General features: G+C 38.8%; 1 protein-coding gene across 4 annotated transcripts in view; it reads right to left on the bottom strand.

Annotated features, from left to right (window-relative positions):
• Window positions 1-572: 572 nt before the first annotated feature.
• Window positions 573-23384, bottom strand: part of LOC135475710 (multidrug resistance-associated protein 1-like) — a 41491-nt gene continuing 18679 nt past the window's right edge. For 2 of the 4 annotated variants that reach the window (XM_064755646.1, XM_064755664.1), the window contains 10 exons: window positions 22295-22508; window positions 18800-19110; window positions 8785-8984; window positions 8145-8271; window positions 7239-7340; window positions 6557-6703; window positions 6081-6239; window positions 5157-5323; window positions 4653-4847; window positions 573-3544 (listed from right to left, as the gene is read on the bottom strand). In XM_064755646.1, the coding sequence (XP_064611716.1) occupies window positions 3430-3544; window positions 4653-4847; window positions 5157-5323; window positions 6081-6239; window positions 6557-6703; window positions 7239-7340; window positions 8145-8271; window positions 8785-8984; window positions 18800-19110; window positions 22295-22508 (1737 nt within the window). In that variant the 3' untranslated portion in view covers window positions 573-3429. Of the gene's footprint in view, window positions 3545-4652; window positions 4848-5156; window positions 5324-6080; window positions 6240-6556; window positions 6704-7238; window positions 7341-8144; window positions 8272-8784; window positions 8985-11128; window positions 11440-18799; window positions 19111-22294; window positions 22509-23384 lie in introns of all 4 variants that reach the window. The other 2 variants (XR_010445065.1, XM_064755657.1) reach the window with 2 other exon arrangements.

Below are 23384 nucleotides of genomic sequence, written 5' to 3'. Positions count from 1 at the left end.
TCGGGTTGATAAACATACGTGGCGTAACCGAATGATCGGTTAGGCGAGGCGGAAAAGACGTAACCGATTTCTGGGTTTCGCCGGCAGGCCAAATTTCGCTGCCTGATTTGGTATAGAAATGGTTAACGCGATTGATGTCAGCGACTATCAGGCGCATGACAAACATGGTCGCGAGTTCGATTCCAGAAGGTCGATGGTTTACACCGAGCCCTCCGGCTTCCTCCACCTAAACACATGGGCTCAGGTCCACAAAGCCGCGTATATCAAATTTCCGTACCTTTACTCGTAAATTACGTCACCTTATGACACCATAACCTAGACAACGTCTTTTACGAGCAAAGCCAAGAGAATTGACTTACGAAATTTTGTGAAAGTGGTCCCTAACCACTGTCATGTAAGTGAAAAGCCTTTAAACAAGGCGTTGAGAAGCAACCCACCAATCAGTTGCTTTACGATCTTTTCTGTTTATTCACAAATGGTGCTTACATCACCGAATTTTTAGTGAATAACTTTAGCCATGACGGAATAAGCCACTTCCCATGTGCTTAAAATGAAGCAATAGATTTTGCTTATGATAATCCTGGGAAACAGAAATTTCTGGTTGTAAGATGGAGACACTGGCTCAATTGCGAGATAGTTCAGGCAATTGAATACTTTGAAATGGGTATTTTTGGTATTTGGCACGCCTATTCCCAGCTAGTGGCAGCAGGTCTTCGCCGTGACTCGGTGAGATCTCGTCTGGTGTTTCTCGCAGGACGTTTCAATGAGGCAGCACCAGACTACGATCCGCAAGGTGACAACTCACTGGTTTTTATGTTTGTTCCTAAAATATTGTGGTCCATCATGCTCGGTGCATGAGAAACCCTCCTATATTTTGCATATTTAAAACCTCTAAAAAGCATTGGGATTAATCAAGGTGAAACGTTATTGCTGGGAAACCTGTAGCAAAAATACCTCCAATGGTCCTGAGCTTGTTTGAGAGTTTAGCCCTTGTGGTCTGATTTATTCCATACGGAAAACTCGACAGGAGTGAGGAAATCTTCTGGGCGTTGCTTATTTACCAGTGGCTGTGTTGGCACTGGGCCACGATGACCATGGAAACTAGAGAATTCAGTGTAAGATCCTGAGATTAAACCATGACCAATTGTGCTTTTTGTCCACGCCAAACACATATCTTATTGCCGTCTGCGTAGTCCAAAATACATTTTATTTATCTGATTGTTTCAGGCCGAACTAAAGAATATTTCACTTACACAATAGTGACCATTATGGTGGGAGGAAACCAAATCCATGCCCATCCACAGGTCTTCTCACGTGCGGCCGGAGAGGAATCCAGCATAAGCTGAATCCAAAATGTTTACAAAGCAACTGTTTGATGTGCACATCAACAATATTCGCTATATTCTTTGTGGGACACAATATAGTTTTTTTTATACCATAGAAACATGCATACATGGAATTTACAGTTAACAAATACTGATATATTCTAAAGAATTTTGATGTGAAAAACAAGCTGAAATGAATAAGAGACAAACCAAAATATGAGACTACAACTAAAAGGCTTTCAAAACTGGATTCTCAATAGGGAGGCTATGATACGGAAGTTGAATGAAAGTTTTCAACAACGCTTATCATAGAAGTTTAGTCTTGAGACACATACACATAAAAATTACCTTCTCTCAAAGTTGTAAAGTGAATATGACATCAACAGTAAGCCTCATGCAAATTCACATGCAAGACGAGTTTCATTAAATATTTTGTTTCCTTTCTCTTCTATCCAAAAACCAAACCTTTCTCTGTTATCAAGAAAACCAAACCTTCCTCTTCTATCCAGAAAACCAAACCTTTCTCTGTTATCAAGAAAACCAAACCTTCCTCTTCTATCCAGAAAACCAAACCTTTCTGTTATCCAGAAAGTCAAACCTTTCTCTTCTATCCAGAAAACCAAACCTTTCTTTTATAACCAAACTTTTTGCTTCTATCCAGAAAATCAAACCTCTCTCTTCTATCCAGAAAAATTAAACCTTTCTCTTCTATCCAGAAAACCAAACCTTTTTCTTCTATCGAGAAAACCAAACCGTTCTCATCTACCTAGAAAATTAATCCTTTCTCTTCTATCCAGAAAACCAAACAGTATCATAATAAAGCAATCATTATAAAGCTTGCCTGAGACGACCCCTGCCTGATGCTCACGGTTTGTTATTTTCTCTACAAACCAGTGCATTGTACTTTTTGTCATCCTAGACATTGCCCCAACATAATGCTGTACACCCATAAATGTGATATGATTTAATAAGAACCATTACCTCTATAACTGACTAGGAATTGCAAACGATTATGTCAATCTGGCACCACAAAAAAGTATAAACAGACAACCAACTAAAAAAAGAAAAATGAAAACATGAAATTAGCATTTAATTACTCGGTGTTGCACAATATGAAACAAAACCAAAATAGTGCAGAACTTTACAAAACAAAAACACATGATGATTTATGTGCATGTAATATGCATGTAAATGACATCCTTATTCAACTATGAATTCCACACAAGTAACACTTGAGTTACCCGTGAAAAATAATTTTGAATTTTTTACAGAAGTTTTATTTCTTAAGTGAGAAAACCTACTCCCTATAGCCAAGAAAAATTGTATCCCTTCTACACAGCAGTTTCCTAACTTCTACATGCAACTACATCAAACAGCTTCCCAATGTCATACATGTAGTTAGAGTAACACAAAAATATAGCCACCAATTCGGTGGCTGTAGCACATACATACATGTAAGATCACTTCAGAACATAGAAACTTCATTTACAGAGACCTAATATATACATATACATGGCTCTAATGAAATCTAGTCCACATTTTCACTTAAAAAAATGATGTCAAAACTAAACTTCACCTGTAAAATATTTGCTTTCATTTAAAATGAGTACTCAAAAATGCATTTAAATATTGCGTCTCTATAAATACTACATTTCACCATAAACGTGAATATAAACGTAAAATGGAAAGTCACAGTGAAGTATACAATAAAAAGCTTTTTTTATAACAACCTAATAAATTACAAGGCAAAAAAGAAAAGTAAAAATTCATGGTAAGAGTAAGGGCAAAACGTGAATGTGTTTTCATACTGTGAGGGTTTCCTCAATACAATTTTAACCCAGCAAGGTAACAACTACAATCATCAGAACTCAAGCCTTATCCAAACTTTGGAGGTACACGCAACGCTGTGGGAACATGCACACATTCACTTTCGTTCTCTAGACAGCACTTATTTTTCCTGCTGGCATAGACACTTAGGCCACCAGAATAGCATCTTTAGCCACACTGTAGGAAACACTGGGATTCTGTATGAGAGCATGTGAGTTGTCAATCTTCTTCATTCTTACAAGGGAGAATATTTAACACATGTATTTCTATTAGAAAATTAGGCCACCAGATTGGCATCCTTGGCCATACCATAGAAAACACTGGAATTATCCTGTAATAGAGTCTGTGGGTTGTCAAACTCCTTCACCCTGCCTGCATCTAAGACCATGATTCTGCAACAAAAGAACACAATATGAAAACATAAGAAGGGGGAGCTTCCCACAGAATGGGGAAATTGCTGTTTGAGGGAAGGAGGATGGAGGAGGGATGAAGGATGGATGCTTTATTTTCATGGACCTAAAAGTAGCTCAAATTCAGGTCAGAAATTTGTGCAAGATCACTGTACTGATTACAACAGAGCACTGGCTCAATTTAACACCATAGCACACAGTCAGCTTGTGAAAACAGTCAGGATGATAGGTGGAGGAAACCAGACAGAATCTGGGGGAAACCAGGCAAGAGTCTGGAGGAAACCCCTGCTCTTATATCAGGTGCCAGCTTCATGACAAGAAGTCCATGATGGTATTGGGTCTGCATGCAACATACAACGTAACATACCCACCTAGAATAGTGTAGTGTAGATGGTACTAAGTCTATGAGTGATGATAAAGGACGGTACACATTTGATGTAGTCCATGGTTGTATTGAGTCTATGTGTGACGATAAAGTATGGTACACGTTTGATGTGATATAACATATACACCTGATGTAGTCCATGGTTGTATTGAGTCTATGTGTGAGGATAAAGAAGAGTACACATTTGAGGTGACATAATACATATACTTGGTGTAGTCCATGATGGTACCGAGTCCATGAGTTATGATAGAGAATGGTACACATTTGGTTTATTTATTTATTTATTTGATTGGTGTTTACGCCGTACTCAAGAACATTTCACTTTCACGACTGGGGCCAGCATTACGGTGGGCGGAAACCGGGCACAGCCTGGGGAAAACCCAGGACGATCTGTAGGTTGCTGACAGACCTTCCCACATACGGCCGGAAATGAAGCCAGCATGAGTACACATTTGAGGTGATATAACATATATACCTGGTGTAGTCCATGATGGCAATGAGTTTATGAGTGATGATAAAGGATGGTACACATTTCATGTGATGTAACATATATACCTGGTCCATGATGGTACTGAGTTTATGAGTGATGATAAAGGATGGTACACATTTCATGTGATGTAACATATATCCCTGGTCCATGATGGTACTGAGTTTATGAGTTATGTTAGAAGACGGTACACATTTGAGGTGATTAAACATATATACCTGGTGTAGTCCATGATGGTGTTTAGTCTATGAGCAATGGTAAGCACGGTGCAGTCTGCAAACTCTGTACGGATGGTGGCCTGGATCAAATCATCCGTCTCCAGATCCACTGCTGCTGTGGCCTCATCCAGGACCAGGATCTTTGTCTTCCGCAGCAAAGCACGTGCTAGACACACCAACTGTCTCTGACCAACGCTGAAACCACAAAACACACAACACGATCACAGGTAAGCATACACTTATATCATACAACAGATCACACAATTAAAGGTAAGAATACACATGTGGCTATTAAGAAAGTACTCATTTGTATAGTGTGTACATTTTATTTACTCATTTGATACTCAAGAACATTTCATTGATTTTGACTGTGGTCAGCAAACCAACAACTGGTAGACATGCACGACCAGTGAGGAAGTCAGCATGATGGCATTGGTGAAAGGCTCACCCTATGAATAGCTATACAGCTAACCACCTATTAAAGGCAACAATGTCTGAGCCTACCTGAGATTCTCTCCTCCCTCTGTGCACTTATACAGCAGACCCTCAGGTAACAAAGACACAAAGTTCTTCAGGTGAGCATGCTCCAGAGATTTCCATACATCGTCGTCTGTGTGTGCATCAAACGGGTCCAGATTCATCCTCAGTGTGCCAGCAAACAACACCGGGTCCTAAAACAGACACAGGTAAATGTCAGACAGGCAAATACAGGAACATACATGTATGAGCTCTTTATAATACATGGATACGTCATTACAGTTACAACAGTAAGTATTTACAAATACAAGGGTAAGTCTTTACATGTACATGGCTTAGTCCTTACAGGTACATGGCTTAGTCCTTACATGTACACGGCTTAGTCCTTACATGTACACGGCTTAGTCCTTACAGGTACATGGCTTAGTCCTTATATGTACATGGCTTTGTGCTTACATGTACATGGGTTAGTCATTACATGTACATGGCTTAGTCATTACATGTACATGGCTTAGTCCTTACATGTACATGGCTTAGTCCTTAAATGTACATTGCTTTGTCCTTAAATGTACATGGGTTAGTCATTACATGTACATGGGCTAGTCCTTACAGGTACATGGGTTAGTCCTTACAGGTACATGCCATAGTCCTTACATGCACATGGCTTAGTCTTTACAGGTACATGGCTTAGTCTTTACATGTACATGGCTTAGTCCTTACATGTACACGTCTTTGTCCTTACATGTACACGTCTTTGTCCTTACATGTACATGGGTTAGTCATTACATGTACATGGGTTAGTCCTTACAGGTATATGGCTTAGTCCTTACATGTACATGGCTTAGTCCTTACATGTACATGGCTTAGTCCTTACAAATATAAGGCTTAGTCCATACATGTACATGGCAAATGTGCCCAATATTAGAAGAAAAGAGACAGCAGTTTTCTTACCTGAGGGATAATGGTGATCTTAGACCTCAAGTCATGCAGACCAATCTTGGAGATATTGATTCCATCAATGATGATGCTTCCCCCGGCAGCTTCTATGATTCTAAACAATGCCAAGGTCAGGGAAGATTTACCCGCACCTGTTCTACCCACAATTCCAATCTGTCAACAAAAGCATATTACCCTTTCTTCACACTCTATGGCAATACTGGACCTTAACCTCCGTGTATCAAACAGGCTATGTTGACAATCCAGAACTTTATAAAGGTACAGCAATATTTTGCCTTCCTTTCTTCAGTCAGCACTTGATATAAGAGAAATGCAGACAAATGAACTCATTGGATTTTTGTGAGTGATTAATGTAATAACCAATATACGTCAAAGTTCGAGACATTAATATATCTGGTTTGACATGAACCACATGCTTTTCAAAATCTTGGTCAAAAAAAGTCTGCCTTCCAAATGCTCTTGATTCTTACCTTTTCTCCTGGTGTGATTTTACAATCAATCCCCTTAAGCACCAGGTCAAGCCCCTCTCTGTATCGGACACAGTAGTTCTCAAATTCCACAGTGCCTTCCTCTGGCCATTTGGCTCCTGGCCTGTTGTTCTCTATTACCCAGTCAGCCTGGAAACCAAACAGCAGAAACAGACCTTTGGAGATAATGACAAATTACAATACAACTACAATAAGGTAAGGTTGACAAATACATGTAAATGATAACCAAATTACAATGATTAGATATGCTGAAATGGTATAAATGTATTGAAAAGATGAAGTCTGATAAGAAAACAGACTGTTTTAGCCCTCACTATCACTATCATCATGATTATCATCAGCATTATTAATCACATAAAAATTGAGGGCAGAGACATTTCCTACATGTATATACATTACTGCGAATGAGTATGTGATCCTGGCCAGTGGGGATTAAAAACACTTTGCTGTTATGAGAGGAGTGGAGACTTTATTGAGTGAAGTACATGTGTCCTCTATAGCCTGGACATCCCCTCATTACCAGTCTACATTTATTCTAATTTATTCTGCCCTGCTGCTAAGTATTATCTACATTCCTAGTTTACTCTTCCACCGCCATCTGTTTTCCTGGCCTGTGGAGGTTTGAGAATGTATCATGATCACTAACAGTTAGAACTTTTCTCACCTCTGTAGGAGTTTCAGAGTACTCCTTAACTCTCTCCACAGCCACAATGTTAGTCTCCAGTTCGCTTGTCATCCGCACCATCCAGTTCAGTGTTTGGGTGATCTACACAACAGACACAGCATACATTACAAGACAGGTTCAGTGTTTGGGTGATCTACACAACAGACACAGCATACAGTACAAGACAAGTTCAGTGTGTGGGTGATCTACACAACAGACACAGCATACATTACAAGACAAGTTCAGTGTTTGGGTGATCTACACAACAGACAGCATACAGTACAAGACCAGTTCATTGTGTCAGTGATCTACACAACAGACAGAGCATACAGTACAAGACAAGTCCTGTGTTTGGGTGATCTACACAACAGACAGAGCATACATTACAAGATTAGTTCATTGTGTCAATGATCTACACAACAGACAGAGCATACAGTACAAGACCAGTTCAGTGTTTGGGTGATCTACACAACAGACACAACATACAGACAAGTTCAGTGTTTGGGTGATCTACACAACAGACACAGCATACATTACAACAGATGGGAAAGGGCCATCTCCCACCCATTCAGTTTGATCTGTGGACATGTGTAGGGGTTCCAGCCAGTAGATTGCGCAGGAAGGGGTCGGTAAAGGGCTGCCTCCCACTACCGTGGTTAGGACAGGTGTGGGGACAACACCATTGGTTGTGTTGTTCCTTATTGTATGTATAAACATGTGTAGCTTTACATTTCACGATGCTTTATCTTGCTTTAAATATATTTTTCATTGGACTCTGAAGTACATGTTTCCTATATATTGTTTTCTTTGTGAAGGCCTTGGGAAGAACAGTTTCATTGTAAACTGACCGAGTTACCTTGAAATGAAGATATTATTATACTATGAATGCCAAACAGGCCCACTTACACTGAGAGCGTATGTGATGGACAGCCCCACAGTACCAGGTTCCAGAGAATCCCTCTGTATGACGGCAAATAACGAGGCAAAGAAAACGATACAATTCCCAACAAACTCCAGGCGAATGGCCAGCCATCTGAAAAATAGAAATAGCTCATCATCAAACTCATTCCATCAAAATCAAAAAACAATACTAGGGTGACAACAGATCTGGTTCTTATCAGTTAAAGACAATACTGGGAAAACAACAAATCTTGTTCTCACCTGTTGCAGACAATAGTGGAGTAGTAACAGATCTGGTTCTCACCTGTTAGAGACAATAGTGGAGTAGTAACAGATCTGGTTCTCAACAGTTATAGACAATACTGGGGTAGTAATAGATCTGGTTCTCACTTGTTGCAGACAATACTAGGGTAGTACCAGATCTGGTTCTCACCTGTCAGAGACAATACTGGGGTAGTAACAGATCTGGTTCTCATCTGTTGCAGACAATAGTGGAATAGTAACAAATCTGGTTCTCACCTGTTGCAGACAATAGTGGAATAGTAAAAGATCTGGTTCTCGCCTGTTCGAGACAGTACTGGGTTAGTTATAGATCTGGTTTTCAGATGTTACACAATTCTGGGGTAGTAACAGATCTGGTTCTCACCTGTTAGAGACAATACTGGGGTAGTAACAGATCTGGTTTTCGTCCACTCTGGCCTCTGACTCCTCCATAAAGCGCTTCTGTTGTCGATACGCTCTGATTGTTGGGGCACCTGTGATCGTCTCCCCAAAGTGGGAATAAATGGGAGAGCGACTGACAGACTCCAGACGCTTGAGTTGACGTGAGGTCGCCACATAAAACCTCTATACACATGGATTACAGGACAGAAAAAAAAACAAGCTTAGATAATAAAGACATCTCATGAACAGGTTTTACAATAAACCATTTACAGTCAGGACAAATTTTCAATTAAAGTTCTTGTTTTATCAGTACAATGAAAAACATTTTGTACCATTTACTTAATGAAAAAAACACTACTCTTAACAAGAACTTAATGCACTGATAATGATATTGGTATTTAATTAATTTACATATTCATGAAAAATGTATTCTGTAGTAATAATATTACTGTTTAATTATGAGAACAAATACTTTCTGCTGAGATACACTGACAAACTCAATACTAGTCTCTGAATACCTAGTGTGTAGTAAGATATAGAAAAAGACAGGAAAACACTTCCAAATAGCAGAATTTAGAGTGAACTGCTTGTAACAAATTGTAACAGACAAGGTGAAAATTTTGAGTGGCTCTGTGAAAATCATCAAATTGTAAGGCACCCCCAGGAAAGATCATGCAGAATAACATCCATCATAGTACAAATGGAAACAAACAAGCACAGGTTAAGAGGAGATCTCAAAGTAAAAAGCCGCTAAAGCCAAAAGGTAGCAGTGCAAGCAGGAATACACACATGTATTAGTTTGAGAAACCCTGCAACTTTCTTTTGTTATACACATATAACTTGTGGCTAGCCACAGAGTTTGATCTCAAACAACGGCAAAGTCTTGTCTTGGAGAACTTGGATTTAGTCCAAGGGTTCCAAACAGCACGAGATATACTGACAGATCTTATTAAAAACAGTCGCAACTACCTACATGTACATTCTCACAGGCGTACTAGAAGGAATCTGCTACTGGCGCTTGTTAGTACCTTTCACTTCCTCCACCACTAACGGGTTGGTTATTAATTACTCGATCCCCAGCAGACAATAAGCTCTCTGCTCTATATTGTGTGATTATGAAGCACTCAAATCACCTAAGGGGATTATACATATCTCAATTTCAATAGAAAGCTGCTGAAGATTGGCTTCAAAGGGAGGCCACCGTGAGCCATTCTTTTCACACAGAAGCTGAACTATGTTAATGTAACATCAAAGCATCTACCACTTCACATCCAACTGGTTCATGTCTTAAGCACTGGTATGTCTCTATGATCCCAACTAAGTATATACCTGAGATGTTGACACACACCTGGTGAAGGGCTTTGCAAATCACATTTCCATTAAACTCACATTAAAATCGGAATGTCACTGAACTAAATGTACATGTACGTAATTTCAAAAGGGGGGCAACACACTGATAACCAAAGCATGTACACATATTAAACACTGATGACTGAGGTTTTCATTGATTTGATTGCTGTTAAAACAGTACTGTCAATAATATTTCATTTACACAATGGAAGTCAGATGGATGCAAGATGGCTTTAGGATGGGTTTAAGATGGCAGTGTTTAACATTAGACTCGAGAATTTTTCACTTAAACAATGACGAGAAAGTCTACGGGTCCTTTCTTGGATGCTTGATAAATCTTGCATTACAGATTAACAGGCGCAGCTGAATCAGAAAGAGCCTCACTCATCAGGGGCTGAACACCTACGAAAAGAATGCTTCAGCCCAGCGATGCATCTGTGTTTGTGTAATGTATCATGTCCAAATATATACTTTGATTTGTTTCATCAAAATCTTCTATGGCTAAAAAAATTATATATACATCTATATATACATTAAACATTTTCTATTTATTTACTTTATTATTTATTTATTTATGTATTTGTTTATCATCATAATATCCTGAGGGAGGATTAGAGAAAATGAGGGCAATGTACTGACCTCTGACCGTGTAGGACAAGAGTTCAGATGTGCATGTACAGATATAGGCAGAGTTTACTGCTAAGTATACACACCCTCCCACCACCAGAAGCTGAAGGTCCTCATTCACGAGTCAATATCCCATGTCACCAGCCTAGAAGTACTTCCAACTGACAGTGAGATAAGAACCATAATTAACCATAGGATCAGTGCAGTGTTAGTAGTCACAAGATCAGCATTTCATTTTGTTGCAATTAAATATGGAGATATTCTGATGATTATGTGTGTAATATTTGATTCCTGGTTGGTTGGTTCTTTTTTTAGATTATCAGTGCTGTTAAACTCTTAGACTGTTTTACCTGAACAAAGAAGTAAAGAATCACAAGGGGGATAACTGCTGCCAAGAATTGCCATGTGCTGAGCGAAATGATGATGATCGTTGACAAAACCCCCAAAAGGCAGTACAGAAGCATGTGTACTTGCTCCGGAATCAAGATATCAATCACATCCAGGTCTTTGCCTACGCGATTAACCACACGGCCCAGAGGGGTTGTATCAAAGAAGTTCATTGGCGAATGAAAGATGTTGTTGATTAAGTTTGTGTGCAGAATTCGTGAAGCTGTGAGAGCCCCAAGTGTTCTCAGCAATGCGGCAAGTAGAATGAAGATACCTGGTGGTTAAATCAAAAACACATACCCAATAGAAAAACTTAATCACAACGCTAAGTACTGTGGAGTGATCTGGTACTGGAGCATGGAGCCATTAGGAATCCCAGAATTAGCTATATGTATACCTAAATGCAAACAGGTAGAGTAAATAGCTTCCTTGACACGTTATCTTTGCAACGCATGTCACACTACTTTTCCCCACAATTTTACTTTAATACAATTGTGTTAGGATCTTTTTTTTTTTTTTTTTGTGTTTTTTTTTTAGGGGGGGGGGGGGTCTACAACTATTATATTCAGCTTTCGTTTATTTCACATGTGTTGTATGCCGTACTCAAAAATATTTCACTTATACGACAGCGGCCAGCATTGGTGTGGGAAGAAACCGGGTAAAGCCCAAGGGAAACCCTGGACCTTCCACATGTTGCTGGCAAATTTAACACATCTGACCAGAGAGGGAGCCAGTCGAGTAGGAGAGGAAGCCAGTTGAGTTGGAGAGGAAGCCAGTCGAGTAGGAGAGGAAGCCAGTTGAGTTGGAGGGGAAGCCAGATGCATTGGACTTCAACTCACAACGACCACATTAGTGAGACTCCCTAGAGTAATTGCATTGCACCCGCACACCAACCACTTGGCCATGGATTTTTTGTTGTCAGGGCCTCTCCATTAACATTTGTTATATGTTAATGCTTAGATACTAAAGTTTCAGATAACTTGACTGTTTAATCTTGTCATCAACAATATTAGGTGAATGACAGCCAATCCATCCTCACCATCATGACATCAAAAAGGTATACTCATCACCAATGAATGTAATTGGTTCCAACAAGGCTTCATGTAGATGTTGCAACTTAAAACATGTGTACAGCCTATACTACCTCAGCTCCACTCCAAATCCTACCAGGAATTGGGAACATGGTACAGAACTTTCATGCACCACATTAGTATTCAGACTGATAAGCAAAATCAACTTGTCCGCTGAGATGTCTGAATGCCTGCCAACTTTCACACACATGTATTTTTACACTTGAAGCTTTCATTGACCCTCTCCCACTTTGAAAAAAAAACTACTGCTACAAAATGGTAAATAGCACTGTCTACACAAAGAGATAAATAAAAGATACGTTGGAATGTAGCAGCATGTATATAGACATGCCATGACATGTAGCGCTATCTTTGATCGCACAATTCAATATTACAGACTACAGCACAGGTTAGCAACAACTGGCATGCAAATAAACCACAGCACTAACAGGAGCTGAAGTAAAAAGTAACACTATTACAGCTAATGAACTGGTTACGCAATCAAAAGCATGGACATGGACTGGACAAAACTATAAATGAACAGAACTGTTAAAGAGGCATCTCTGGTCAGGATGTCTGGGTCACGAGATTGCTAAGCACAAGGGACGGAGACATGTCAATCACGACAATCATGCAAATAAAGACAAAGAATACTAGGGCAGGTGAAGAGATTCATCATGCCGTGTTTACCTGAAGTAAAAAGTAGAGAATTCCCAGAGGGAAGATGACGGTCATGAACAAAGGTGTGCTGATTGACACCACCACTATGGTGGAGAGTACCGACATGACGCACATGAGGAACATGCCAACTTGCATGGGAATCATGATATCTATTACGTCTATATCCTTGGCAAAACGATTGACAATTCGACCCAAGGGGGTCGTGTCAAAAAATGCATTGGTGAGCGGATGATGTTGTGTAAGCAGTCCAAATGCAGCACTCTGGAGGCGGCCACTGCACCCAATGTACGCAAAATGGCCCCCAAAAACACAAAGATACCTGTAACCAATCAAAGGGCAGAACATTCCCTTGAGTAACAAAACATGAATGGGAACATTTCCTGAAACAGAAATAACAAAGCTAAAATAACAAAATAAAGAACTTTCAAGGATTTATCTTAACACCAAACTGTTAAAACGGAACATGAAAAACTGAAAGATTTTCTTCCCAGCTGAATAAAATATACATGTACCTGCATGTCCGGTGGGGAGAGACGCCACTTAAGTTCCACTTTGCAGTTTAATCAACGTGATTACCAGAGTCAGTAGTTTATTTACATGTACGAAAATGTTGCAGCATTTTGATCGTCTGAATGTTTACCAATTAATCACTGATGTATACCTGCAGACATGTAAGTGTTTACATGAACCTTGCTGTTAACATTCTGTCTGCCCTCAGATATCATATTACCCTCAACCCACTCTGATGACTGTACATCATCGCCAGCTTAAATGTTACCCCACATTAGTCGCGAATAACCTTTTGATAATACATGTATGCACCGTTTGAAACTGTAACAAGGTGTTTGACAGGCAACAACAGGTCCTGACATGTTGTCCTTCACAGCTATTTCAAAAAACATAAATAAATAAGATGAAAAAAAATTTTCAAGAAAAAAACCAGGGCATCCTGATATTAAGTGTACATGTAATGACTGGATTGCTTGGACAATCAGATACCAATATCCCTTACAAAATATTATATAATATACATTTTGACTGAGAGAGATAGAGGAGGCAAGAAATAATGGGATGCTATAATGTTGGATTCAAAGATGTTGTGGATGGGTCAGGACTTGAGCCTCACAAACAACACTATTCTCATTGTGATTCATTAGCATACTGCATGAATTTAATTTGAAGCTGTGCTCACGGTCAACCAAGTGGCAGCGAGGAAATCTATGAAAGGACAAAATGAATTACACAATGAATTACACAATTACCATGCTACTGAACAGAGAAGCTGAAACTCAACCTTTAACCTGAGCTGTCAACAAAAAACAGCCTCACACATTTTATCAACCTACATACCTGATTTTGCTTATGCAATACAGCCAAAAATGAAGTAAACAGGTAAACTGAATTACATCAAACTTTACAATTAAGTAAATAAATGCCAAAATGTGAACAGTGCTGTATGTGAACAATAATGTGGCTGTGTTCACGGAAAGCTTAAGCAAGCTGGTCTCAACCATTACAACTAACACTCACAGGGATTCATCTGTCTGCCAATGCAAGATGTTGGTTGTAAGAAATATTTAAGCACAAGCCATGACTGTAGTTTCTTGCCATCAAGAACGAGCACAAATCCGCACTGCGTTTTCCCTCATGAACACGTAGCTTTTTGTGTTGTCTTACACTAAGTTCCCTCATTAAAGGGATGGCCCATGTTAAAAGATAGGATGTCAACAATTTGACCAACCAGTACTGAGACTGGCAGACTTTTACAGCTATCTCACAATATAAACTCTGTAACCTTTCCCCAGAGCAGCACAGCTAGACAGATGTGTAAGCATTAGGAGACAGAAATCAGAATCATAACACAAAAGGTAATGTTCACAAGGGTTAGCCTCAGCCTGTACAACTGATAATTTGCAGAGCCACACAACATGTACCAAATTATTCAGGTACAGATAAACAAAAACTTTTTACAAGACAGCCAAGGTAAGCATGTTATTAATAACCAGATTAAAGTGAAAGACAGCACCTGACTGATGTTTATGTCCACTGAAAGACTACCATTCAAAGTATCTTAAACCGGCACTATATATTTTTCTAGATTTTTTTTCAACCCAGTAAAGTTTAGTGAAACACAGCTTCAGCACGTCTCCATTATCGAGAGCAAGGTGACCTCACATTAACTCTAGTTTTCTAATGTCAAAGGTATTTTCCATATAATAGTTTAAGCAGTAGCCTATGGCAGATAAAATTTGTGGCACAACTTCTGCAATAAAAGCCCAAGTGATAAATATAGTTTTCTGGGAAACTGGACATAGTCCACTGCTTGAACTGTTGATACAGGATGCCTACTATATCATTTACAAGGAAATCCAGTGACCCTGTTTAAATAGCCTAGCTGCAGATGCATGGCCGGGGTATTCCGAAGGGATCGTGCCGGTGATTTTGACCCCTTTAAACATTTACAAAATTACAATAGGATTGTTGTACAACTATTCATTCAGACTCAATTCTGAAACAAATGGAAATAAATCTAAGTACCACTTAGGCTGATCTAGGCATTCGACTGTCGCTTTAATTTTGTAGCAGTAGCATCCAAGATAAAAGCAATGCTCTCCTAGTTATCGCATCATCAGAGAAAGCACCACGGTTTGAACACAGCATTTCAATAATCTGACTGTATTTTATAAAAGAAAACAGAAAAAACATCCCATGTATGCAAGAAAGACAAAGGAGCAAAATTTAAATTCTTGAGTTGTAATAAATTCAGAGAAACAAAAAATTATAAGATTTAATGTTAAGTGTTATTGTCTTGAGATGCCGTCTTTTCAATCCCATAAACCTTTGGCATCCCTAATAAATTTTGCAGTGACTCTGATATTTGTTATTTAGAAACTGCTGACTAAACGCTAAAATGTATGACAAAAAATGTATTTGGGGAGATGAATGTGGTTTGGGCCGAGACAGAACACTAATGTCTGACACAATTTGTGATACCGTCATTGTAAATGATCTCAGAATGATGTCTTCTGCAGTAGATCTGTGTTACAATATGTCACTTCATGGAGTGAATGGGAAAAGGCTACATAACCATTCAGGTTGCACAATCTGTTAGCAATGTGTTTGATTGGATAAAATTCTCAAGATGGCTGCCTCAACTCACACAAGTCATTATGTTTTAGCCAGGTGCTGTCTTGTCCTTTAGTATCAGGCATGATCATCTTTTGTAAGTCACATCCGATTTACAACATTTCACCAGCAATACACTGGTCCCTGGATTACAAAGTTGCATGGGCAAAATATCCAAATTCTAAAAAAAAATTAAATCGCTAAAGTCTGTAAAACTGCATGAAAGCTCACTGATGTTAACTGAATTTTATTACATGGCAGATAAAACCCCACACTTATTAAAACTCCTTGTGAATTTTCAGGTCTATTGCTAAACACAATTAATGTCATCAAAGGCATATTCTTGAGTGCGAATTAAAACTCTAATAAAATAAATAAAAGGCCTATCAAGAGATAATAAAAATTAAAAAAAAAAAAAACAGGCACCAGTCAGACTTTCAGAATGGTTTGAAGGCCTTCAAGGCTTTAAATAATATGGAAAATGTGTGAAGACATTCACAGTATACTGTGTGCAGGAAGGCATTATACTGTAGGTAGCAAAGCTTGAGTCCAATCAATTTAGCCTTATGCTGGAATAAAGCAACTTATTACTGAGTTTCACAGGGATTTGCATTAAAACAATCTAGATTTCTCTTGGACAACTTAAAAAGATTTAAATTTAGATAGAATAATGTATGTATTGAAGCAATTTTCTGCTGAATGCTGGCATTGACACACATGTAGGAAACTGGTTCAATTTAGATATGATTGTATTCTACTGTGCCTATTTCGGGACTTAGTGCCCGTAGGTACCGTTTATTGACAAAGTTCAAGGACACCTCATTTCTTGCCAACAATGCATTGCCCTAAACCTGCCAAGTACAAGTAAATGTATTCTACTTGAGGAGTTAGTTAGATGGGGTGATTAGCCTGGGGAAGGGCTGAGCCATTAAGATGCTGTACCCTGCGAAGTACCTGAATTAAGTAGTAAAGAAGAGTTAGAGGAGGGATGACAACAGCAAACACTGGGGTGCTGAAGACAACCACTCCACAGGTAGACAGCGCCTGGATGACGGTGTTCAGCATAGAGCGCACCGTAAACGGAAGCACGTAGTCAATCTCGGCCATGTCCTCTGTTAATCGATTCGTGATTCGTCCCAAGGGTGTCTGATCAAAGAACTGGCAAGGTGCATGAAGCAGGCCAGACACAAGACAACGGAAAAAGTGACGGGATGCCACAATTCCTGCAGCGGCCATGACCGAGGCACTTAACACGACCAACACACCTGAGACAAAAGACCATACCCATGTCACTGTAATAAGCCATCATAAATCTACTTAATCAAGTCAACAACCCAAGTCTAGTGCTTCAACGCACGTATGAGCGTGACATACATGTGCAGTAATTGCACAAAAATCATTATTGGCTGAGAGGAGATCCCCAGAAGACATGATAAAAAAAACTTGCTTTGGACGACACAATTGGCCTTTTTTGCTCTAAATCAAAAGTCTGCTACTAGATCAAAATTAATGCTGAAGACAAAATTTGAAAAAAAAAAACAAAAAAAAACAGTAGCTGACACGTGTCAATTCTGCTTTACTTATAATTTTGCCATCCTTGGATGGTGTGTATGGACAGTTTAAAAGATTGATAAAATGACTACAGGGATCTCTTTTCAAACAACTGATCCTAAGATTATCAAGCATGGAAAAAATTAAACTTACTAGATACAAAACAATTCCTATATTAAAACAGAAGTGTTGTACATGTAATGAAAGTCTTTCCAGATGAAAGGGTAAATAAACAGTTAGTACAACACATCATTCCAGTAAAAGTAAATAAATTTTTCTTTTCTGGAAAAAAAAAAGTGAAAGTAGTAAAATTCAGAAGAAATACTGACATTATTAAGCTGCTACACACTCTCCTACTTGTTAACAACTGGATTTCAACTCATCCAACAGCCACTCTCATATGAGGTTCACTTCAGTAAGGTAGAAAACATTATTTAACTTGAAATTAAAGGTTGGAGGAGGGTGGATTGGGGATACCGGAGGTTGCAGCCAGAGAACATGCCATCCTACATGTATAATACTCTCATATCCAAACTAGAACGAAACATAAAATATAAGATGAGTGGAATCTAACGCAGAAACTACATGCAATAACAGTGAAGTGGAATGAATGTATGGTACAACTGAACCAAACATGAAACTGTTAAAAATTCACGCAAGACCACAGAAAAACAATTATCTGAGATAAACAAGCCGGATGAATTGCCTTGAATAAATCCACACCCATCCAGGGTCATGAACACAAGACACAACATCCACACTGTGTAAACAGGCTTCCATGGCTTCCATGCAATCCATGGAAACAGAATTGAGCACATTTACCTGCAACTAAGAACACCTACCAGACAACACAGATAACCGCAGAATTGGCGATGACATTTTCCCAGGAGGGCCAGTTCAACTTTAATTTTATCTTAATCTAAGAGTAGTATGGCATGGTGTTGGCACATTACTGTCCAAAGCAACACATTTTGACTTGTTACATAGACATTCATTACAAGCTAAAACAGCACATGTATAAAACATCCCATGTCTGAGTGCCTCACACTTTGTCATTGCACAGAGCCATTGCGCAGAAAGCTAAATTTGCCACCCTTCATTAGCTTACCTGTTAATTATCTGTGTGTGTAGATGTATGTGTTGTGGATTCAGGTTTCCAATACAAGAGGACAACAAGCTGGTGATTGGTGTTTGTGGGTTACTAACCTGAACTAAGAAATAGATGAGGGCTAGGGGCAGGATGACAGCTACAAATGGCGGAGTGCTGATGCTTATCACTAACAGCACGGCCACCACCTTCAGCACACAGGCCAACCACGAGCGGAAGATCATTGGCAAAGTCACATCTACTACATCTAAGTCTTTACCAAAGCGATTGATTGTGCGGCCAAGAGGTGTGGTGTCAAAGAAGCTCATGGGGGAGGCCAGGACATTGGTCAGCAGGTCACAGTGCAGTACTCTGCCTGCTCGGATATTCCCCCGATATATCAATAGTGCCCCAAGCAGAACAAATATCCCTGCAAACAAAACCATGCCATGTATTCCACAAATTATACCAGAACAAGTATGTGTGTGGCATAGAAACCTTGATCAGTGAACAGTGCTGAATGTGATCAGTGCAAAATTAATGTTCTCTCCTCCTATTGTGGACTTATGGTAATGTAAGGCACTGCTGATACAGTACATGTATTCAGTTCCTCTGTCCAGTCTGAAGATGATGGGTGCACGCTTAAGGATCTATCCAGTCAACAGTGTGCTGCAGGATTAACTGCATATAATTTGTACAAATCTTCAACAGTCCGCACACATCTTCAACAGTCAGCACACATCTTCAGCACACATCTTCAACAGTCAGCACACATCTTCAATCATCTCTTACTCATTACAGCCCTGTTGTTAGGGAACAAATCTGGCTACCATGTTATAAAAAGGTGCATGTTACACACGTACGTTCTTTAGCCTCTGATAGCAGAAGACAAATCTGACATGGGAACAGACAGTGTTGTGCTGAATGTTAATTGTATTCCAATTCAGTACATCAAATTTCACTCCACTGAAAAATTAAATAATAACCAAGCCTCTGAGCACTAAGACAATGGCAATCAGATCAATACAAGTGCTTGGTCCAATGTACAGTGCAACCAAAGTCAGGATGAAACTTGAACACCTGTTGATTTAGTGTATATTTATTTACTTATTTATCTATCTGATTATTCTTTAATCCAATAGTCACAAATTTTTCACATATATAATGGTTGTCCGTTTTATGGATAAAGGAAATGTTCACTAGTACACTAATGACGTTTGCTGTTTGATGAGTTACTGACAAACTGCATGTATCCCACAGTGAGACTTGCACGCCATTTGACAGATGAGCAGTGTTCCCTGAATGTAATAGTGTGTAGAAAATGGCCATACTAGGGCTACTGGCTGCTTCCTGTCACCAATGCCTCATGACAATGAGAGCAGGAGAATGTAAAAATTCCTTGTCCATGATGACTCACACCCCTTGTGTCCCATGGTCTGATGTCATGCATCTTACTTGATGGGTCTTTGTCCTGCCCATTTATCCAATGTATAGCTACATGTAGCTGTCACAAGCAATGATCGAGCAATAGGCTCTTCTTACCTACATGTAAGGATCTAGAGCATCCTGCTCAATCAAAAACAAGACTACCATCAAGTATTTCAGCCACAGATGTCTAATTTGATTTGGAAATCATAGGATTAATGTAGCAAAGTAAGGTTAGATAAATCAGCTGGTGTTTGTACAGCGTTTTAAAAGTCTTTAATTAAGATCAAATTATAACAAAGGATTAATTCAACAAAACTGACTTGCCATGTCAATATGGTTTCTCCTAGGCGATATCAACCAGCACTGAAGAAACAAGATGGAGTGAATCCATCACCGCTGAACTGGGACATGATATTTAGCTTATTGTTTTATACTCTTGGCAGAGTAAAAAGAAAAAAAACTCCAGATTTCTTCAAACATGAAGAGATACATGTACATGTAAACTTCAGACTGATAGGATATGCAGGACTAAATGTATTATCCAATTTCAACCTGCTAATCTCCTTTATATATGTAGTTATCACATTATCTAAATCCAGAAGTATGATAGGACATCTGGACCAACACACAGCCTTAAGTAGCTTGATACAACTTTTTAATAATAAATTTAGATGCGAAGTACAATATTAAACAGTTACGAATAAACACATTACATATTTCATATCTCTGTCACTGAAAGTCAAAGCCTTCATTAAGACAAAGTTGTGTGATTCCTCTATTAGAAAAACAAGAACACTCAGATGAACGAAACCACTTTTTTTTAAAAATCCAAATATACCGTGTTCAATGCAGAAAACAACAGTCAGGAATGTAATTCACATTCTATCACATCACCTGTATATAATGCTACATTGTGACAGTCTGTGCAAAACAGGAGGCTGAAATGAAACATTTTACTTCAACTTAAAAAACTGTTTAACAAAAAACACTGCAAAATAAGCCTAACCAAACTTTAGGCTGTTTTGTTTACTTTTCTTCTAGGCAAAAAAAGTCAAATGTACAGCTTGGCATCAGATCTGGAACATATTCAACAGATAATATTAAGAAAAAACTTAATCTGAATGTAATCTGAAGAGGAGAACTAGACATTCACTAAACTGACCAAAATAACGTCATGAAAGTGCACAATGATGAATGCCTTCGTGCCATTGTCTAAGTAACTTCATGCAAAAAGTTATTCTAGAGGAAAAGATGGGTCCAGAGAAAGAAGCAGTGTACAAATTTGAATGAAACCTGACAGATTTAACAATGATGGCTACAGTAGAGTTAACTAAACAATGATGTTTAGAGGTAAAAAGGAAAACAATGAAAAGTTTTTTGTTTGTTTTGTTTCGTTTTTGTGTTACTGGTATTTTTTTTTCTTTTTCTTTTCAACAACTAACAATAGATTAAGATGGTGCTATAACTGTGAACTGTCCAGGTTTACAGCTGTCATACTAGAGTGATAGTCACACTAGAGTGCCTCAATGCTGTATACTCACTATTTCAAATTGAAGAAAAGCTGAAGCTAAGGAACATGCATATACCGTACGGACTGAAGAGGACATTGTTGGTCTCCCCTTATTTCTTACACACAATGTGATACAAATATGTAGGAGATCACAGCCTCACAGGAAATGACCCAAGTCACCCAACTTCTCTGCAGTGTCTTGGGAACATGGTTTATACACTGGATTCAAATAATAAACTGAGTAAAATATTCTTACAATTGCAATACTATAATAGTGGAACATGCTTTTTCTTAATCAAGATTTGCAAATTTATTTTAAACCACTCATCTCATTAATATCATATATTTCATTGGTGTTTTATGCTGTACTTATTAAAATATATGTCACTTACAATGGCGGTCGGCATTATGGTAGGAGGAAAACAGGCAGAGCCTAAGAAAGATTCACGACAATCCACAGACTGACTTTCCCACATACGACCAGAGAGGGAGCCAGCATTAACAGGACTCCCGAGTCAATGTGTAGCGCTAGCATGCTATCTACTTGGCCATGGAGGCCCCCTAACAGATCTTTAAAGGCCTTGAGAGTTGTTTTGAAAATAATTCAAAGCACTAATTCAAAAGTACCATTTTTCAAGTTTTCAGTAAACACATTGAGAATAGCTAGTTGCCATACCTTGTAGCAAACCCAGTGCTCCATAAACCCCTAGCCTCATGTCTCTCTGTTCTGTTCCCATGGTAGCGTTCTGACTGGCATCATTGCTCCATTCACTCAGCCAGATGTTGGAGTAGATACTGGCCGCATTGTTCAGCACGTAGAACAAAACAATAAGGCAAGACACAGGTAAACCTATGGCCTTGAAGTATGCTAAAAACACTGCCAGCTTCACCTGGAAGTAGAGAGCAGAAGAAACAACACATCAGCACTGCACAGTCGCAAAGTTTATATTACAAGATCAAAAATTATAATAAGGATTCTTTCAAAAATAGTTACAAACACAAACAGTCAATCAAATGTGTCCCTATGTGTCCCTGTCATGCATGTCAAACTATGGATTAAATTAAGATGTCCACACTTTCATTCTGAAACAAGCTTGAAGGAACAAGCTCAGACAATAACAATGTAGGTTGTAAAAGATCTAACAATAATCTTTGTGTGGAAATTTTGGGGAGGGGGGTTCAATCTATAGCTGATTGAGTGTATTCAAATATAAACAGCCAAGCCGTCCTGATATGCAAATTGTGACTGCAATCTGACCAACTGTTGTTTTGGTTTACATGTATGTGTTGTGAACATCTTTGCAATACAATCTTCACTGGGCACCTGACAATATGTAAATGTTTCGACCTCCGTCTACTTGATTTGGCTGTAGATTTCACAACTGTGGGCAGGCCATGAAAATGAGGTCATCTAAATTTTACGACATTTGCGTGCATGCAAGTTCCAAGAAAATGTGTGTAGGAATAGAATTAGCCTTGCATTATCATAATGTTTAAAACTGTTGCAATATGCACTAACAAACACAATGTTCAAGCCATACATGTTGAGTTTATGATCAAGATTTCATGAAATCGGGAATGTCAGGAGACTGTTCTTGTCTACCATTAAGGGCTCAATGCAAATTTACTGATGTACAGACATGGCAATAGGCTGTAACAACACTGCAAGAATGAGAAAAAACTAAAGTTTGTTTCAGAAACCTTAACAGTGTATATATACTTTGCCCAACATTTTACAAGAGATTTACAACAGATACTTGTTAGTC

This window comes from Liolophura sinensis, chromosome 1 (assembly GCF_032854445.1).
Source record: "Liolophura sinensis isolate JHLJ2023 chromosome 1, CUHK_Ljap_v2, whole genome shotgun sequence".
NCBI classification, from domain to species: Eukaryota; Metazoa; Mollusca; class Polyplacophora; order Chitonida; family Chitonidae; genus Liolophura; species Liolophura sinensis.
This window is presented reverse-complemented; position numbering and strand designations above follow the sequence as displayed.